The sequence below is a fragment of the Tamandua tetradactyla genome, chromosome 9 (genome assembly GCF_023851605.1).
Source record: "Tamandua tetradactyla isolate mTamTet1 chromosome 9, mTamTet1.pri, whole genome shotgun sequence".
In the NCBI taxonomy this organism is placed as follows: domain Eukaryota; kingdom Metazoa; phylum Chordata; class Mammalia; order Pilosa; family Myrmecophagidae; genus Tamandua; species Tamandua tetradactyla.
In genome coordinates, this window is record NC_135335.1 from 33,944,167 (window position 1) to 33,961,996 (window position 17,830).

Below are 17,830 nucleotides of genomic sequence, written 5' to 3' on the forward strand. Positions count from 1 at the left end.
AGATGGAAGTAGGGAGCTCACCATACTGCTCTATGTGTATGTGTGTTGACTGCAACCTCTTCTGCTGCTGACCCCATGTCTCTATCTCCTCCTCTGATCTCTGATCCCACCCTCATCAACCTACTGAAATGGTTACACAGTTGGTCTTCCCTTCTCACACACAGTTTTTCATCATTTCCTCTTCCAAATCTCTTCCACTGAGAGCTTCTCTATTTGTTAATTAATGGCACCGCCCCTTTCCCCTCACTTAGGCTTCTAATCTTGGAGTCATTTTGACCCTTCCCTTTCTTTCCTCTCCAATATCAAATGAAAGATGAAAGGAATATCTCACTACCTCATTTAATCCCCCAAGGTCTGGTTGAGGTGGGCATCCCTCAGGCTCATGCACCCTCTCTAACCTCACCACTGTCTTTGCTGTGCCCTCATTACTTCACCTCCAGGTTCTTGTGGCACCTTTAGACACAGTGTCCCTTCCATTCATGCTGCATACTCCCATCACATCACAACCCTCTCTGGCTCCTCACTGCCCATCACAGGAAAACCAGAGTCCTCCCTTCCCTCACTTTCCACTGGCCTCCAGTACATACACCCTCAACAGAGCCAGACATACTCCCATACCCTACACAACTTGACCAGAGCAGATTCCCCAGCCTTCTGTCTTCTCTCCAACTCTCCAGGCTGTCCTTTCTCCCAGACCAGATCCAGTCCTTTCTCTGCTACTCAGACTCACACTGATCTCCTTTGTTGTTTGAGATGTGCAGTCTTGAGGAACTCTGTTTTGAGGTCTTTCTTGTTTTCATCTGTAAGATCATAAGCTCCTTGATGGTAAGAAATAAGCTTTATATGTGTCTCTATCCCCTCAATGCCTAGCACCTTGCTAGGTCTATAATACATTTCAATAACTACCACGGAGACTTTAGCTGAGAACAAAATTAAAGTGGTTAAACCAGCTAAAAATACATATTATTTGGTCCCTATATGGCCAGGTATTGCCAGGTGCTTGACATATAATATTTTTCTTCATCTTCACAACCACCGTACAAGGTAGATAATGTGATTATACCCACTTTATAGATGAGGAAATTAAGGCTCAGAGAGAATAAGACACTTGCCCAAGGTCACACAGTAACTAGCAGAGCCAGAAATAAAACCTAGATTTGACCGACTCCAGCACCTGAATTCTTTCCACCACACTACACTGCCCTGTCAAGAGAAATACTGTTCTTTTCCTTCACTTACCTTGTGTGTGCTCACATGGACTTCTTTATTGAAACGTTTAATTATCCTCCGAAGATATATCTCAAATTCCATTTTTGTCTTTTCACTGCAATGTATATTGAAAAATCAGACAATGAAATAGGTAACTGAAACCAGCTGTTTTCTGGCTGAAGATTCTGCTGCTCCAGCAAATCTGTAAGCATACTATTTTCTGCATATGACTTGCACTTTCTCACCTCCAAACCTCAGCTCAGAACATTTTTGACCCAGACTACCCTCCTCCTAATTAGTAACCAATCATCTCTGTAGAATATGTCTTAGAATTTGCTTCCTCTAAGAAGTTTCTATGTCTCCTCTCTTGACTGCTTTTATGTTAAATTAATGTGCACTCATTTGCAGGATGTTGTTCTGTGTAAAATTTCTTTCCCGTTTGTGTTCCATGCATTTGTGAGAAAACTTAAGGCTTCTTGAATGGGCCTGACATCTTCCTTCTCTGTGCCTAATAATGGGCTCAGCATGCAGTGGTAATATTACCTGACTAGCCACCAAGTGTGGAACTCCATTGTCCCAAGTCACGAGAGGATCTAGAAGTACCAGGGGTCCTAGGATGGAATGGGGGCTCCCTGAACTCCTGGGGCATTGCCTCAAGTCCTGGAGTGTGATGTGGTGAAAAAAAGCATGAGTGTTGAGTCAGACTGACATGGATTTTTATCTTGGCCCCTCCTCTTATGTGCTGAATGACTCCTGGAAAGTCACTTAACCTCTCTGAGCCTCTAACTCCTCAGCTATAATACTATTCCAAGGATTAAGCCAGATAAACAACTTACAGCCCCCGATCTCCTGCCCCAGCCAAAACTCAAAGGTTTCTCATTCAAATCCTAAAGGTGAATTCCCAAGGCTTTATCACCCAAGGTTCCTGATCACTTTGATACACAGCCCCGGTTCCTCACGTGTTTCTCAAAAGCTTTCTCTAAGTAGAGGCTATTGCCCATCATACATAACAGGAACCTAGAAGCAAGTGTCTGATCTTACCTTCTTTCTCTTGTTTTAGCCTGCTCCGGTGTTTCAATCTCTATCTCCACTGGATTCACAGGCACAACAGATTTAGAAAAGGTTGCATTTTCTCCCACGTCACCTGGCACAGGCTCACTAAGTTCTATCAATAATAATTTTTAAAAATCAATAAGAATAATTATAATTATAGCTATGCTCCTGAAAAAAATAGAGATTCTTCTGGAAAGTAAGGAATGGATGCCAGGTCAACAATATAGAGACCATTCCGCCTACCATATTCTAAGGAACTATAATCTGCCAGGTACTGTGCTACATATTTTATATTTATTTGTCTTAGTTAACCTACAAAACAACAGAGAAGTTGTCTTTAGATGAAGAAACTAAAACAGAGATTGTGAGTTGAATTACACGAAGATACTCACTATCAAGGACCTGAAGCTCAGAAGTGTGTTTTAGTAGATACTTATTCTAATTCCTATACTAAAATAACAAATGAGAATATTCCCCTGTATGTGTATAATAACACCTGTCACAATTTGCTTTGTACAATTATGATTTAGGTGTCTATTTTTCTGTCTGACACGCAGACTTGTAAATAACAAGGATTGCATCTTTTTGTCTCTTTATCCTCCACACTACCTGTAAACAACTAAAATGAACTGAATTTGCTGAACTGGACTTAATTTTGAACTTCATTAGCAACGGCACTTTTAAAGTAAGTCTGGGTCTAGAGGCAATGATACCTCATTGACAACAGGTACACATAAGGCCATGATCTTGGTTTCTATATACCACTCCCTACTAAAATGAACTAGGGCTTCTTAGAGAAAACAGGCTGATTCTAGGTTTGTAGCAAGGAAAGTACAAGGTGAGCTTGGAAAACCTGCCCAAAACTAAAAATGTTCTTAAAATCTAATGAGGCTATGTCAAAAGGACACTGTAGCTAGCTTAAGGGGGCTCTCACTCGCCAAACTTAGGACAATGTAAAGACAGAAAAGTACAATAAATGAGCCTGATCATAATATATTCGAATTTTTAAAAAATCTCTAAGCCCACAGTCATACTCAAAATAAATGAAAAAATAAAATCCTTAATAGGGGGAGATCTTTACAGATAAAAATGAGCTAATAAATACCCATAAAATGACAGAATTAGAATATTACCATTTTCAATTCTCAATGTAATAATATTTGATTTCATCAAGATAATATATGTCAAAACCATTAAGTAAAAAAGTTATCGGAGAAAAAGATATTCACATAGACTCAGAATATCACCCCCCAGATGGTAAATTACAAAGGGAAAAATGTACCCCTGTAATGGCACAATGGGGCTGGCAATACCATCTTAATCAAGTGAATCAGAGTAATAAAAGGATATTCTGATGTTACGTATTTCTTATGCGTGCAACATAAAGAACAAAGTACCACCTATGAAGCATTCATGCAAAAAATGTTAAGTCTAAATGCAATCAAGTCTTTGGACTAAGTATACAGATTTTAAGAAATACAGGGGATACTGAAACAAGTTCAATGCCTTGAGAAAAAACAATCAGATAAAACCAGAACATGAGACAATGTTCAAGAGACCAGGACTCTTCAGGAAAAAGCAGTTATTTAAAGCAAACAAAGGAAGATGGGTGGGGGGTACTGTTCTAGATTAAAAGAGACTAAAGGGACTTATAACAACCAAATATAAGACTTATACCTTTATTGGATCCTGGAAAGAGAAGAAAAGAAAAGGAAACTCTAAAAGGAAAATTTTATAACTGGAGAATTTGACTTTGGTATGGATATGAGATGATATTTGGAATTATTTTTCATGTTCTTTGATGTGATGTTATTTTGTCACATAGGAGAATGTCTAATTCTCAGGAAATGCAAGCTGAAATATTTAGAAGTGAGGCATCAGGATGTCTGCAACTTATTTTGCAAGTGGTTCCACAGTGCATATTTACAGAGAGAAAAACATATTCAATTTGGCAAAAGGTTAAAGTTAGTGAATCTAGGTGAAGGGTATATAGGTATTCAAAAAAAAATTTCAACTTTTTTTAGGTTTGAAATTTTAAAAATATAAGTCAGGGAAAAGTCCTGCTAAGCAGAAGCAATCGGGGATGATACAATATTAGCTACTGTTCATTGTGAGTATATGATGGGCTACAGCCATTACGTTTACAAAGTTTTTTTTCACAGCAATCTTTATGCCTAGACTGTGTAAGGTAAAGTTTAGTAGGCATTGTTTACTGAATGTTGCCAACAAAAAAACTTTACTCAGAGTAGTTATTTGCTCAAGGTCACAGAACCATGTAAATAATGGCAAAGCTGGGCTCTGAACCCACCTCTTGCTATGTTCTTTCTAACTAGACTATGCTGCCTCTCCGTTGTAACTGCTCTACTGACAGTTACCTGAGGAAAAGAATATACAATTTTCTTTGTAAACTGGTCATGAATTTTTCCTTCTATCAAAACTGAGTCCTTACTACAACCTTATCTTTGGTCTTATTAGTTTCAAAAGAAAACAATGGGATTGCCATTAGTGTTACGACTCCAAACAGAATCAAGCAGAAAACAAATAGAATCAAAAGGTTCTGAGAACAAAAAAAGCTGTTTTACCTTCTACCTCTTCCCAGTCTCCTTCACTTTCTTCCTCGTCTCCTTCACTGCTGCCTTTGTCAATTATAATCTCTCTCTTTGGATGGTGTGCTTTCTTGGGAGCTCTTGAAAAGTCCCTGCGTAAAGATCAAAGGAAGGAAAGTGAAAACATTTCAGACATCTTTGTGCTACATTTAACCTAAAGGGAATATGAAAAGATTACTCCTTCCATGTTATTAGAAATCTTCTGCAATCATTTAAAGATACTTTGAGAGCCCTCAATCTAATTTCCTTCAACAGCAGGGTCTCAAATGTTCATCAAGGTATGCTCTGATAATGTCTAATTCAAGGCATGCTGTCAAAGCAGAAAACACTATTAACCCACAACGTAGAGCAGTGTGAAGGAAAACAGTCATGCCTGGAAATGGGGAGGGAAAAGCTAGAAGAAACCAAAATGATAATGTGAGTACAGGAGTAAAAGTTACGATGTCTGTGGATATACATGTGCAGTTGAAGGCCAGAAAGATGAGAAAGGAATTCACATCTTCTGATCCTACTATGGAGCAACTCAGAAGACATTTTTCCTACTTTTGAGAAATGTAAGGATACTGAAGTATGCCGAATTCTTAATTCAAGTTAAGTGGGGGTGTGACTATACATAGGTATGTCACAAATAATAGAAACATGAATAGCTAGCTGGTAAATGGAAACTATATATCTAAGTAGCTAGCTAAATACTGCTTCAAGATTAAATGGCAACTAATGTGTATACCAGAAAATATATCTCTGTAAACTTATACACAAAACGTGTTTAGAATCATGAGTTACTTTTAGTTTTTATAAACTTTGCTACCTGGGATTAATATAGAAGAATATTATCTAAAAGCATTTAGCACAGACATTAAAAATAACCAATCCTCACCTTCTACTCTAATAACACACATACTCTCTGTTTAGCCTCCTGCTTTCTCTTATCACCACAGAAACAAAATTTTCTTCTTTAGAACAAAAATAGCAGAAATGTCCATATGTTATGGGTTTGACCATAGTCCAGTCTCAACTGAGAAGGGGAAACCCAGAACATTCCTCGCAGCATCTTGATTCTGGAAACAGAGTCCAGCTAGTGAGGTGAGGCAACCTGGAAACAATTAGCTCAGAGAATTCTCGGGAAAAGAGACCAACCCTGGAGGTAAATTTGCATGCTCTCTTGTGCTGCTTCCTACTGCTTCCCTCTAGTGGACTAGTGCCCTGTGCCCTCTAGTGGACTAGAAGGCTTATACTCAGTTCACCACATATTAATATGAATGTTCATTTGTACAAATACTTGTTCAGTTTTGACCATATAAGAGGCCCTGGCCTTGATGTCACAGGGCATCTGAAAATGAACTAGACATGGTTCCAGCCCTCTGAGAGCTCACAATGCAGTAAGCAGGCGCGCACAGCATGGGTACATAACAAATAAGTGCGATAAAACACAGACAGAGACTGTTAGACTCTTAAGAGATGCTGCAGGAAATCAGAGGAAGAGAGAGGAAAGAATGAAGGAAGACTCAGTGGCATAGATGGCTTCTGAGCTGCATCTTTAAGGTGGAAAAAGCATTCAAGGTAGAAGGAACAATACGAGCACAACTTAGGGGTGAGCCAAATTAGAGAATGTGTCAAGCAGATGATGAGAAATCCAGTTGGATAGGAGTACAGGGTGCATGAGAGAATTATGCAAGATAAAGCTGGAACAGGATGTAAATATTTTGTATATATCTAATATCTTTGTGTAATAGAAAGAGCACTGGACCAGGAGTCACAGAACTAGGGTCTTTTGATTTATTTGTTTGTGTATTTAATATTTTTATTGAGAAATTTTCACATACATAAGAGTCCATACATGGTATACAATCAATGGCTCATAATATCAACACACAGTTGTATATTCATCATCATCATTTTTAGAACATTTACAACACTCCAGAAAAAGAAACAAAAAGAAAAAGAAAAAAATCATACATCCCATACACCTCACCTCTCCCTTTCATTGACCACTAGAATTTCAGTCCATCCAATTTTTAACCTTCATCCCTCCATGACTTTTTTTTTTATATGTATTTTTAATGTGAAATCTTCACATACATACAGTTCAACCATATGATACAATCAATGGCTCACAATATCATCACACAGTTGTGTATTCATCACCATGATCATTTTTAAAACATCTGCATCACTCCAGAAAAAGACATAAAAAGAAAAAACTTATACATCCCATATCCCTTACCCCTTCCTCTCAGTGACTACTAGAATTTCAATCTACCCAATTTTTACCCTTTACCCACCCCATTATTTATTTATTTTTCCTTATATTTTAATTCCTCTGTCCATACTCTGGATAAAAGCATCAGACACAAGGTTTTCACAATCACATGATTACACTGTAAGAGCTGTATCATTATATAATCGAGACATGGGTCCTAATCCTGGTTTTGCCACTGTCTAGTTGTGTTGTAACCATAAATAAATCACTTTTTCCAGGCATTCATTGTCTTCTTCTGAAAAGCCTGGGAGAAAAAAACATAATTGCTAACACTGTCTCAAGCTCCTACTGATCTGAGCTCTTTATTTAGAAGAGTTTAAAGATCCAATCTTTCCACAGATCTTAGTGACAAGAAAAGAGGGCAGGTGACATGTTTTATTGCCCACACTTCTCTGATGGAAACAATGAAGACCCAGACCAAAGCTTTTCAGCCATCTCACCTGAGATCTTCCCCATCACTGAGAGCTTCCTCCTTTATAACCTTGAGTTTTTTTGATTTAGCAGTTCCCTTGACCACTTTCTTTTTGGCTGGACCATCTGCTGGGCGCCCAAGATCACTGCAGTCTCTTTTCCTCTTTCCTTGTGAAACCTTCGAGGGAAGGTTCTTTGGCGGTTTCTCATCCTCGAGTAGCTCTGGGGGACCACAAAGAACAGGAGGTGACGCACATTAAGAAAGGTGGAGGCAGAATGGTTTAATAGGCAACTTCAAAAAAAACTCCATGGTCTCTTGAAACCATGAGTCCATTACCAGTTCGCCATTCTACATCTCAGCCTCTTTCTACCTTCACTCTAGTCTATTTGCACAGTAAAAACCATCTTCCTTTATCAGCATTTTTATTCTACTCCTACAAAGACTACTGAGACACTACCGTATGACTTGAATGACATCTAACTTCCAAACCTCAAATTCTCAGGTCTTTCAAATTTCAGCTAATCTTCATGAAGGAAAAAACCTGAATCCATTACTACTTGCCAAGACTAATTATTTAGGGATTTGGATAATCTACTTTTAATAAGTGAAATGTTTCAAGTTCATAAATATGTCTCAGTTTAACACATCCTTGTTTCTATTAATCCATGTTTCTGCCATCTTTCAAAACTAAACTAGGCTCAAAATACATACTGCTGTGGCACTCTTATACAAACTGAGGGTTGCCATAAGATAACAATACTTCAAAAATAATTTCATCTTCATTTTCTTAAAATAATTATAGAGCTTCTTAATAGAGAGAAATATAAAAATGTGTATGCTTTTGGTTTTCATTAAGTAAACTACCTAAAAGTATGCTTTGTTTATTTACATATAGCCAAATAATTATATTAGTAAATTAATTTTTAACAAATAATTTATAAATAACATAATAGGGGAAGATATTTTTCTATTTTGTAAATACATTCATGCAAACAATCATGAATTTGAAACAAACTATCTTTGCCCTTGCATGAGTCTAGTTCAATTAATTTTGGAAAACCAAAGTACTCTAGCCTTAATTGAAGCTCCAAAAGGAGCTACATTATTAATCTAAAATAAGTTAATTTATTCTTTTTGGTCAGTTCTATGAAGTCTCTAAACAGGCATTTATATTCCCCAAGAAACTATTTTTACATGGAGGAAAAAATACCTCTCCTTTTTTATCTAAATGAGATCATAACTTAATCTAGATAAAGTTCACATTATAGGGGCACCCATATTTTTTTTCCATTTTCCTCAATTTTTTAAAATCTATTTTTTATTATCAAACCAAAATAACATATAACATGAACATTATTAACATACAAACATTCCGTGCATGGTGTACAATCAATGGCTCACAATATCATCACAGTAGTATATTCATCACCATGATAATTTTTTAGAACATTTCATCACTGCAGAAAAAGAAATAAGGAAAAAACACATACATAGCATACCCTTTACCTCTCCTTCTCATTGACCACTAGTATTTTCATCTAGTCAATATATTTTAAACTTTGTTCCCCCTATTTTTCTTCTATACCCCTTACCACTCCCTTTCATTGTTCACTAGTATTTCACTCTACTCAATTTATTTTAATATTTGTTCCCCTATTATTTATTTATTTTTAATCCATATTTTTTACTCATCTGTCAATATCATAAATAAAAGGAGCATCAGACACAAGGTTTTTACAATCACAGTCACACTGCAAAAGCTGTATCATTATACATTCATCTTCTAGAAACATGGCTACTAGAATACAGCTCTACAGTTTCAGGCACTTCCCTCTAGCTTCTCTAATACTAAAATACCTTAAACTAAAAAGGGGATATCTACAAAATGTGTAAGAATAACCTCCAGGATAACCTTTCAACTCTGTTTGAAATCTCTCAGCCACTGACACTTTGACTCATTTCTTTCTTCCCCTTTTCAGTTGAGAAGGTTTTTCTCAATCCCTTGATGTTAAGTCCCAGCTCATTCTATGACTTCTGTCCCACGGTGCCAGGGAGGTTTACATCACTGGGAGTCATGACCCACACAGAGTGGGGGAGGACAGTGAGTTTGCTTTCCACACTGGCTGAGAGAGAGATAGGTCAGATCTGAGCAACAAAAGAGGTTCTCTGGGGGTGACTTTTAGGCCTAGTTTTAAGTAGGCTTAGTTTATCCTTTGCGAGGATAAGTTTCAAAGGGGTGAATCCTAAGATCGAGGGCTTGGCCTATTGATTTGGTTGTCCCCACTGCTTGTGAGAATATCAGGAATGCTCCAAATGGGGAAGTTGAATTTTCCCCCTTTCTCATGTTCCCCCAAGGGGACTTTACAAATACTTTTTTATTCACTGTTCAAATCAATCATCTATCTTTCCTTCTGGTTTCATTTGTGCCCCCAGCCCTCCTCCTTCCTCATTCTCATATTAAGCTTCACTGAACTGAGTGTACTAACATTACTGTGCTACAATTAGGTAGTATTGTGCTATCCATTTTGGAATTTTTACAATCAGTCCTGTTGCACAATCTGTATCCCTTCAGCTTCAATTACCCAAACTCTACCCTATTTTTATCTCCTGATGGTCTCTGTTTGTACCTGAAATTCTCCAAGTTCATTCACTAATGTTAGTTCATATCAGTGAGACCATACAGTATTTGTCCTTTTGTTTCTGGCTAATCTCACTCAGCATAATGTCCTCAAGGTCGACCCACGTTGTTACATGCTTCATGACTTTATTCTGTCTTACAGCTATGTAATATTCCATCCTACATATATACCACAGCTTGTTTAGCCACTTGTCTGTTGATGGACATTTGGGCTGTTTCCATCTCTTGGTAATTGTAAATAATGCTGGTGTGTAAATGTCAGTTTGTGTTCTTGCCCTCATGTCTTCTGAATAGATACCTAGCAATGGTATTGCTGGATCATACGACAATCCTATACTTAGCTTCCTGAAGAACTACCAAACTGCCTTCCACAGCAGTTGTGCCATTTGACATTTCCACTTACAGCGGATAAATGTGTCTCTTTCTCCACATCCTCACCAGCACTTGTAGTTTTCTGTTTTATTGATAATGGCCATTCTGGTGGGTGTGAGATATCTCATTGTAGTTTTGATTTCCATTTCCCTAATAGCCAGGAAGTTGAGTATCTTTCCATGTGCCTTTTAGACATTTGTATTTTCTCTTCTGAGAAGTGTCTGTCCATGTCTTTTGCCCATTTTGTAACTGGGTTGTTTGTCTCTTTGTTGTTGAGTTGAACAGTCTCTTTATATATTCAGGATACTAGACCTTTATCTGATGTATTGTTTCCAAATATTGTCTCCACAGGATTGGTACTAATTGTTTCTTGAATGTTTGGCAGAATTCACATGTGATGCCATCTGGTCCTGGACTTTTCTTTTTTGGGAGCTTCTCAATGACTAATTCAATTTCTTTACTTGTGATTGGTTTGTTGAGGTTGTCTATTTCCTCTCAAGTCAATGCTGGTTGTTCATGCCTTTCTAGGAAGTTGTGCATTTCCTCTACGTTGTCTAGTTTATTAGCATAAAGTTGTTCATAGTATCCTTTCATTACCTCCTTTATTTCTGCAGGGTCAGTGGTTATGTCTCCTCTTCCACTTCTGATTTTATTTATTGCCACCTCTCTCTTCTTTTTGTCAACCTTGTTAAGGGTTCATCAATCTTACCGATTTTCTCATAGAACCAAGTTCTGGTTTTGTTGATTTTCTCCACTGCTTTCATGTTATCAATTTCATTTATTTCTGCTCTAATCTTCATTATTTCTTTCCTTTTGCTTGCTTTGGGGTTAGTTTGCTGTTCTTTCTCTAGTTCTTCCAAGTGAACAGCTAATTCCTCGATTTTTTGCTCTTTCTTCTTTTTTGATAAAGGCATTTAGGGCAATAAATTTCCCTTTGCTGCATCCCATAAATTTTGATATGTTGTGTTTTCATTTTCATTTGCCTTGAGATGTTTACTGATTTCTCTTTTGTAATTTCTTCCTTAACCCACTGGTTGTTTAAGAGTGTGTTGTTGAGCCTCCATATATTTGTGAATTTTCTGGCCCTCTGCCTGTTGTTGATTTCCAATTTCATTCCTTATTATCTGAGAAAGTGTTTTGTATGATTTCAATCGTTTTTTTGTGTGTGTGTTTTTTTTAACATGGGCAAGCACCGGGAATCAATCTTTTTAAATTTATTCAGACTTGCTTTGTGACCCAGCATATGGTCTAACCTTGAGAATGATCCATGAGTACTTGAGAAAAAGGTGTGTCTTACTGTTGTGGGGTATAATGTTCTATAAATGTCTGTTAAGTCTAGTTTGTTTATTGTACTATTCAAATACTCTTTGTTTATTGATCCTCTGTTTAGATGTTCTATCCATTGATCAGAGCGGGGAATTGAATTCTCCAACCATTATGTGTCTATTTCTCTTTTCAGTGTTTGTCTCATGATTTTGGAGCACTCTGGCTCAGTGCATATTTATGACTGTTATATCTTCTTGGTGAATTGCTCCTCATATTCATATATAGTATCCTTCTTTGTCTCTTAATTGTTTTGCACTTGAAGTCTAATTTGTTAGTAGTATAGTTACTCCTGCTCTTTTCTGACCGTTATTTGCATGAAATATCTTTTCCCAACCATTCACTTTCAACCTATGTTTATCCTTGGGTCTAAAATGCGTCTCCTGCAGACAGCATATAGATGGGTCCTGTTTTTTAACCCATTCTGCCAGTCTATGCCTTTTGATTGGGGAGTTTAATCCATTAACATTTAGTGTTATTAACGGCAGTACTTTCTTCTACCATTTTGCCTTTTGCATTTTATATGTCATATCTAATTTTATTTTTTTACTGATAGCCTTCATTTCTACACTCTTCTCCACATCTCTCTCTCCTGTCTTTTCCTATCTGTCTCTAGTGCTCTCTTTAGTATTTCTTGCAGAGCCACTCTCTTGGTCACAAATTCTCTCAGTGATTTTTTGCCTGAAAATGTTTTAATTTCCCCTTCATTTCTGAAGGACAATTTTGCTGGGATATAGCATTTTTGGTTGGCAGTTTTTCTCTTTTAGTATCTTAAATATATCATACCACTGTCTTCTCACCTCCATGGTTTCTGCTGAGAAACCTATGCATAGTCTCATTGGGCTTCCCTTGTATGTGATGGATTGCTTTTCTCTTGCTGCTTTCAAGATTCTCTTTTTCTCTTTGACATCTGACATTCTGATTAGTGCATCTATTTGGATCTATTCCGTTTGGGGTATGCTGCACTTCTTGGATCTGTAATTTTAAGTCTTTCATAAGAGTCGGAAATTTTCAGTGACAATTTCCTCCATTAGTTTTTCTCCTCCTTTTCCCTTCTCTTCTCCTTCTGGGTTACCCAGAACATACATATTTGTGTGCTTCATGTTGTCATTCAATTCCCCGAGTCCCTGCACATATTTCTCCATTCTTTTCCTTATATCTTCTTTTGCTTGTTGGATTCCAGATGTTCCGTCCTCCAGTTCACTAATCCTATCTTCTGCCTGTGGAAATCTAATATTGTAGGTTTCCATATTGTTTTTTTCATCTCTTCTACTGTGCCTTTTATTCTAATAAGTTCGTGATTTGTTTCATTCGTGATTTGTTTCTTCAGACTTTTAATTTCCTCTTTTTGTTCATCCCTTGCCTTCTTTATATCTTCCCTCAATTCACTGATTCGATTTTTGGTGAGATTTTCCATGTCTGTTCAAACATCCTGAATTAATTGTTTCAACTCCTGTATCTCATTTGAATTGCTGGTTTGTTCCTTTGACTGGGCCATATCTTCAATTTTCCTAGTATGATCTGTTATTTTTTGCTGGTGTCTAGACATTTAATTTTCTTAATTAGTTTATTCTAGAGATTGTTCTCACTTTTTTTTTTTGGCAGGTGCAGGCACCGGGAATCATACCTGGGTCTCTGGCATGGCAGGTGAGAACTATGCCTGCTGAGCCACCATGGCCTGCCCTGTTTTCACTTTTTTACCTAGGATTTTCTTGCTGGATGATTTGTTGTCTATCTGTTCTTTGACATTCCGTTTGACTGATTGTAGACCTCTAGCTTAGGTTTTGTTTAACAGATCAGACTTTTTCAGTTCTGGTTTCTTGCCCTGTCTATATGGTGCCTTTTTTTTTTCTTTCCTTAGGAGGGTCTTAAGTATTATAGACCCCAGTCAGACTTTCCCAGACCAGACTGGCCTCCTCTCAGGAGGAAAGAGTCACCTGTATCAGTTTTCCCTGAGGGTGAGACCCAGCAGGTTGACAGACTTTCCCATGGAGCCTCTAGACTCTGTGTTTTCTTATCCTGGCCAGTATGTGGCGCTTGTCTGCCCGTGGGTCCCACCAGCACAAAGGGATGAGGTACCTTTAACTTCAGCTGACTCTCCTTGCTGGGATGTGGCTGAGACAGAGGACAGGTTGTAGGCTGGTTTTAATTGCTTCTGTTTTCCAGACTCTGGGATCTGAATTCCTTGAGGGAGGGATTCTACCAGAGATGGACCCCACCCCTCTCCTGGGGAAGGCACAGCCACCAGGGAATTAATTTCTTTCACCTGATCAGTCTCTTTGTTTCTCAGACAAGCTTAATTCCACCCTTGTCTGGGGCAGCTGGAGCCTGAAAAGCTTTGCAGTTGGATCCAACGAGCAGTCAAGCTGTACAAACACAGCCACAAAAAACAAAACAAAACAAAACAAAAAATCCTTTTGAGAGCAGGACCCCCACTTCCTCAGGTTTGCCAGTCAAGAGTTTAAGTTGGTACGCTGCTCTATGTATCTTCAGGTCCTTTGTGCCCCCTTCTTTCCGTCAGGGCCCAGACCTTTTCAAGTATTTTGTGCTATCCAATCCAAAAATACCTGCTTTTTTTCCCCCCCCTTTTTCCATCAGCCCTGCTCCCTCTGCACTGGGGCAAAAACCAGCAACCCGAGCTTTTACTTGAGGTTCAGCTGAGCTGGGGGCCTATTTTTAATAGCCAGAATTTGTTAATAATTCCACAACTGGAGCTTGGCTGAGCTCAGCCCCTTGCTGTTAGTAAAGTATCTTTCCTTTCCCCTCTGGGAACCAGCCTGTAGGGGAAGGGTGTTGGCCTCAATGCTTTAGGGGATTCACAGTTCTGTGTGGTATCACAGCCGGTCCAGCTTGTCCAGCCTGGTGTACACTGTGCGTCTAGGCACTGATGTGGCCCCAGGAGTTGTTCTGTACTGTTTCTGGCTATTTACCAGCTGCTCTAGAGGACCAGCTAATTCCACGCCTCACTAAGCCACAATCTTGAACCCAGGGGCATTCATTTTAATGCTAAATAAAATTACTGACTCAGCTGTTCCTTTAAAATGTTTTGTAAAGGAGGAATTGATGCATTCCCATAACTACTTTAGTAGAAATATAAACAAAAAAGGAGAATTTGAAAAATAAAGCATTTCATAATTGGTTATTTAGGAGTTAGGAAAAGATTTGTTATTTCAAGGCCAGATGTGCTTAAAGGTTTAAGACTTGACAGTTCGAGTTGGGTGCCCTCAAAATCAGTATTTCAGGACCCTCAAAATCAGGATTTCTGGACCTTACAATGGCCTTTAACTCTCTCTTAGTAAACAAAAATGTAAACTTCATTTTTACTAATCTAAAAACAGAGAGGGGAAGATACTTCAAAGGCATCATTTGTTTCCTTATCACACTTGTTTCAAGCAGTTAAAAGCACAGATGTATACATCTGTGTTTTTTGAAAAAAGAGAGGTAGAGGAGTTAAAAAAAGAAAAACAAAACACAAAAAAACATGAGTCAAAAAGATGTCCAAAGGATCATGATTCATAATCTCCAAACACAAAAGAACCAACATGAACATCCATACACAACTAACTGTGATGTAAATTATGGTATAGTCATCCAATGAAATATAATTCAGTCATCTTTTAAGACAGAGGAAAATAATATATGATATAATGTTATGCACGCAAAGTTGTTTTTACAGTATGCTTCCACTATGTTAAAACACACACACACACACACACAGAGACTGAAGTAAAAACACCAATAGTTAAGTTACTAATGATTATTTGTGGCAGGTAGAAACATGAATGACTTTTATTTCGTTCCTTTATTTTTTGTTGTGTCTTTTGGTCCTTATGAAATTAGAAGTTAAGGAACTGGAGTCTAAATGGCCTTTCCCTTGAGCTTGTCAATGTGGTTATTTCAACAGGACAGGAATTTAATCACTGTGGCTTGCTGGGGCATCCATGTTTAATAAGGAAATCTGCTTAAACCGTCCAGGGGTATCTCACAGCACTTAGAATCAAATTTAAACTCCTGAGCTTGCCCTCCTACATGACTCAGGCCCAGCCCACCTCTCTCACCTCAATTCCTATCACTCATGGCTCCTATTTCTCACTGCATCTAGCCAAGTGGCCTCCTTGCTATTTCTCAAAATGGCCAAACTTCTTTCCTTCTAAGAGCCTTTAAATTTACTGTTTCCTCTGCTAAAATTCCCACACACACCCCCAACCCTCACTTCACCCCAGAACTTCTATGAATGGCTTCTTCCCATCATTCCATAAGTGGCTCTAAATGTCACCACCTCACAGAGGCCTTCCCTGCCCACTCATTCTAACTTAGTTCCCTCTTCTCAAATCTGTATCCCCATGCCAACTTTACTACAGCACCCTGTTTTAACTTCTTCATAGCTCTTATTACCACAAGAATTTGCTGTTTTTTTTTTTAAACTTACTATCTCCCCTACCCACCCCTCAAAGATTATATGCATCATGAGAGCAGGGACCTTGCCTGTCATGTCCACTAATATAAATTCAATACCTCAAACAGTGAGTGGAAATAAAAAAAGTGCTCAACCAATATGTGTTATATGTTGATGAAATTAATTACATCAATGAACACATACAAAGAAATATGAAGAAACTACAGGTGCCCAAAAAGAAGCAAGGAAACAATGTGGAAGACTATTTTCTTTGTTCCTGATGGAAGCAACTAAGTGTTCCTTTCATTTGCATGCACAGGAGTGCTGTTAAAATCCAGAGTTTTATACGAATTTCTACACTGAACAATCATCCAAGTAGGGCCACCTGCAGTCCAAGGCATATGCACTAAATCTATAGTCCTCACCCAACCACCACAAAGACCTTAACTCTTCATAACCTGGAAGCAGCTTTGAAAACCTGGTGCTAGTTACCCTAGCTGGCAGAGTTGGATTGAAGCTTGGGTACATTCTTAGCTACATTTAGGTTGAATGATATTAGCTAGCCTAACTGATCACCTAACATGGGCCCACGCACCATGCCATAAGCCTTATATGCTATCTCACTGAAAACTCACAGTTACCTTGCAGGGTAGTACTACATTTCACAGATGAGGTTTAGAAAGGTTATTTGTCCAAAAATAATTTACCAAAGTGCATGTAAATTTACCAAAGTCTAAGTGATGCACAGCTGAAATGCTGAGCTGAGAATGCTACCCAGGAAGGTAGCATTACCATCAGATTAAAATCTTTACTTTCTGAATTGTAACATACTCTGAACACATTCCCTCTGTCTAGAATGCCCCAACTCCCCACCTTTCATGGCTGCTTGCTAAACTATTATCCATTCTTAAAGTTGTAGCTCTAACATAACCCCTTCAGAGAGCATTTCTCAATCTCTCCAGTCGAACTTGATCAATCTTTCAGAAGCCAGTCTTCTGTACCTTCTTCATGACCTTTAACGGACTCTGCCTTGGATATTTTATGTACAAATGTCATATCAACAGTATTATACTCTAAGCTCTTCCATGAAATCTCCATCTTCTATGTCACCTAATTCATATACTGGCATTCAAAAAATGCTATCTGAATGAATAAATGAGTGCCTGAATGAATAAAATGGAACTCATAGTATTAATTAAGCATAATATAAATCACCTTCTGAGCTAAGAAACTATTACCATTTGAATATTTTCTAAGGGACAATTAGCTTATAACATGTACAGAATCAAAGAATCTAGTATCGTAGGAGCCCTTGTTGGTTACCTACTTTAATCTTCTATCCAGTTATTTCATTCAGGAACTCTAGAAATCCTAAAGCAGCATGCATTTTGCAAAGATTTAAAATATTTATTGAGTACTTACTATGTGTGTGTGTGGAGGGAGGGAGGACAAAATGGACACAGCAAAATACAAGACATTTCTGCTTTCAAAGAGCTTAAATTCTAGTAAGATGGGTGGTCAAAAAGGAAGCAAATAAATTAATAAGACCCTAACAGATCGT

General features: G+C 38.0%; 1 protein-coding gene across 3 annotated transcripts in view; it reads right to left on the bottom strand.

Moving 5' to 3' along the window:
- XPC (XPC complex subunit, DNA damage recognition and repair factor) overlaps positions 1 to 17,830 on the bottom strand; it is a 41,759-nt gene that overhangs the window by 21,870 nt on the left and 2,059 nt on the right. For all 3 annotated transcript variants that reach the window (XM_077116424.1, XM_077116422.1, XM_077116423.1), the window contains exons 2-5: positions 7,569 to 7,761; positions 4,845 to 4,960; positions 2,251 to 2,374; positions 1,240 to 1,324 (exon numbers count right to left, since the gene is read on the bottom strand). In XM_077116424.1, coding sequence (XP_076972539.1) covers positions 1,240 to 1,324; positions 2,251 to 2,374; positions 4,845 to 4,960; positions 7,569 to 7,761 — 518 coding nt within the window. The remainder of the gene's footprint in view (positions 1 to 1,239; positions 1,325 to 2,250; positions 2,375 to 4,844; positions 4,961 to 7,568; positions 7,762 to 17,830) is intronic.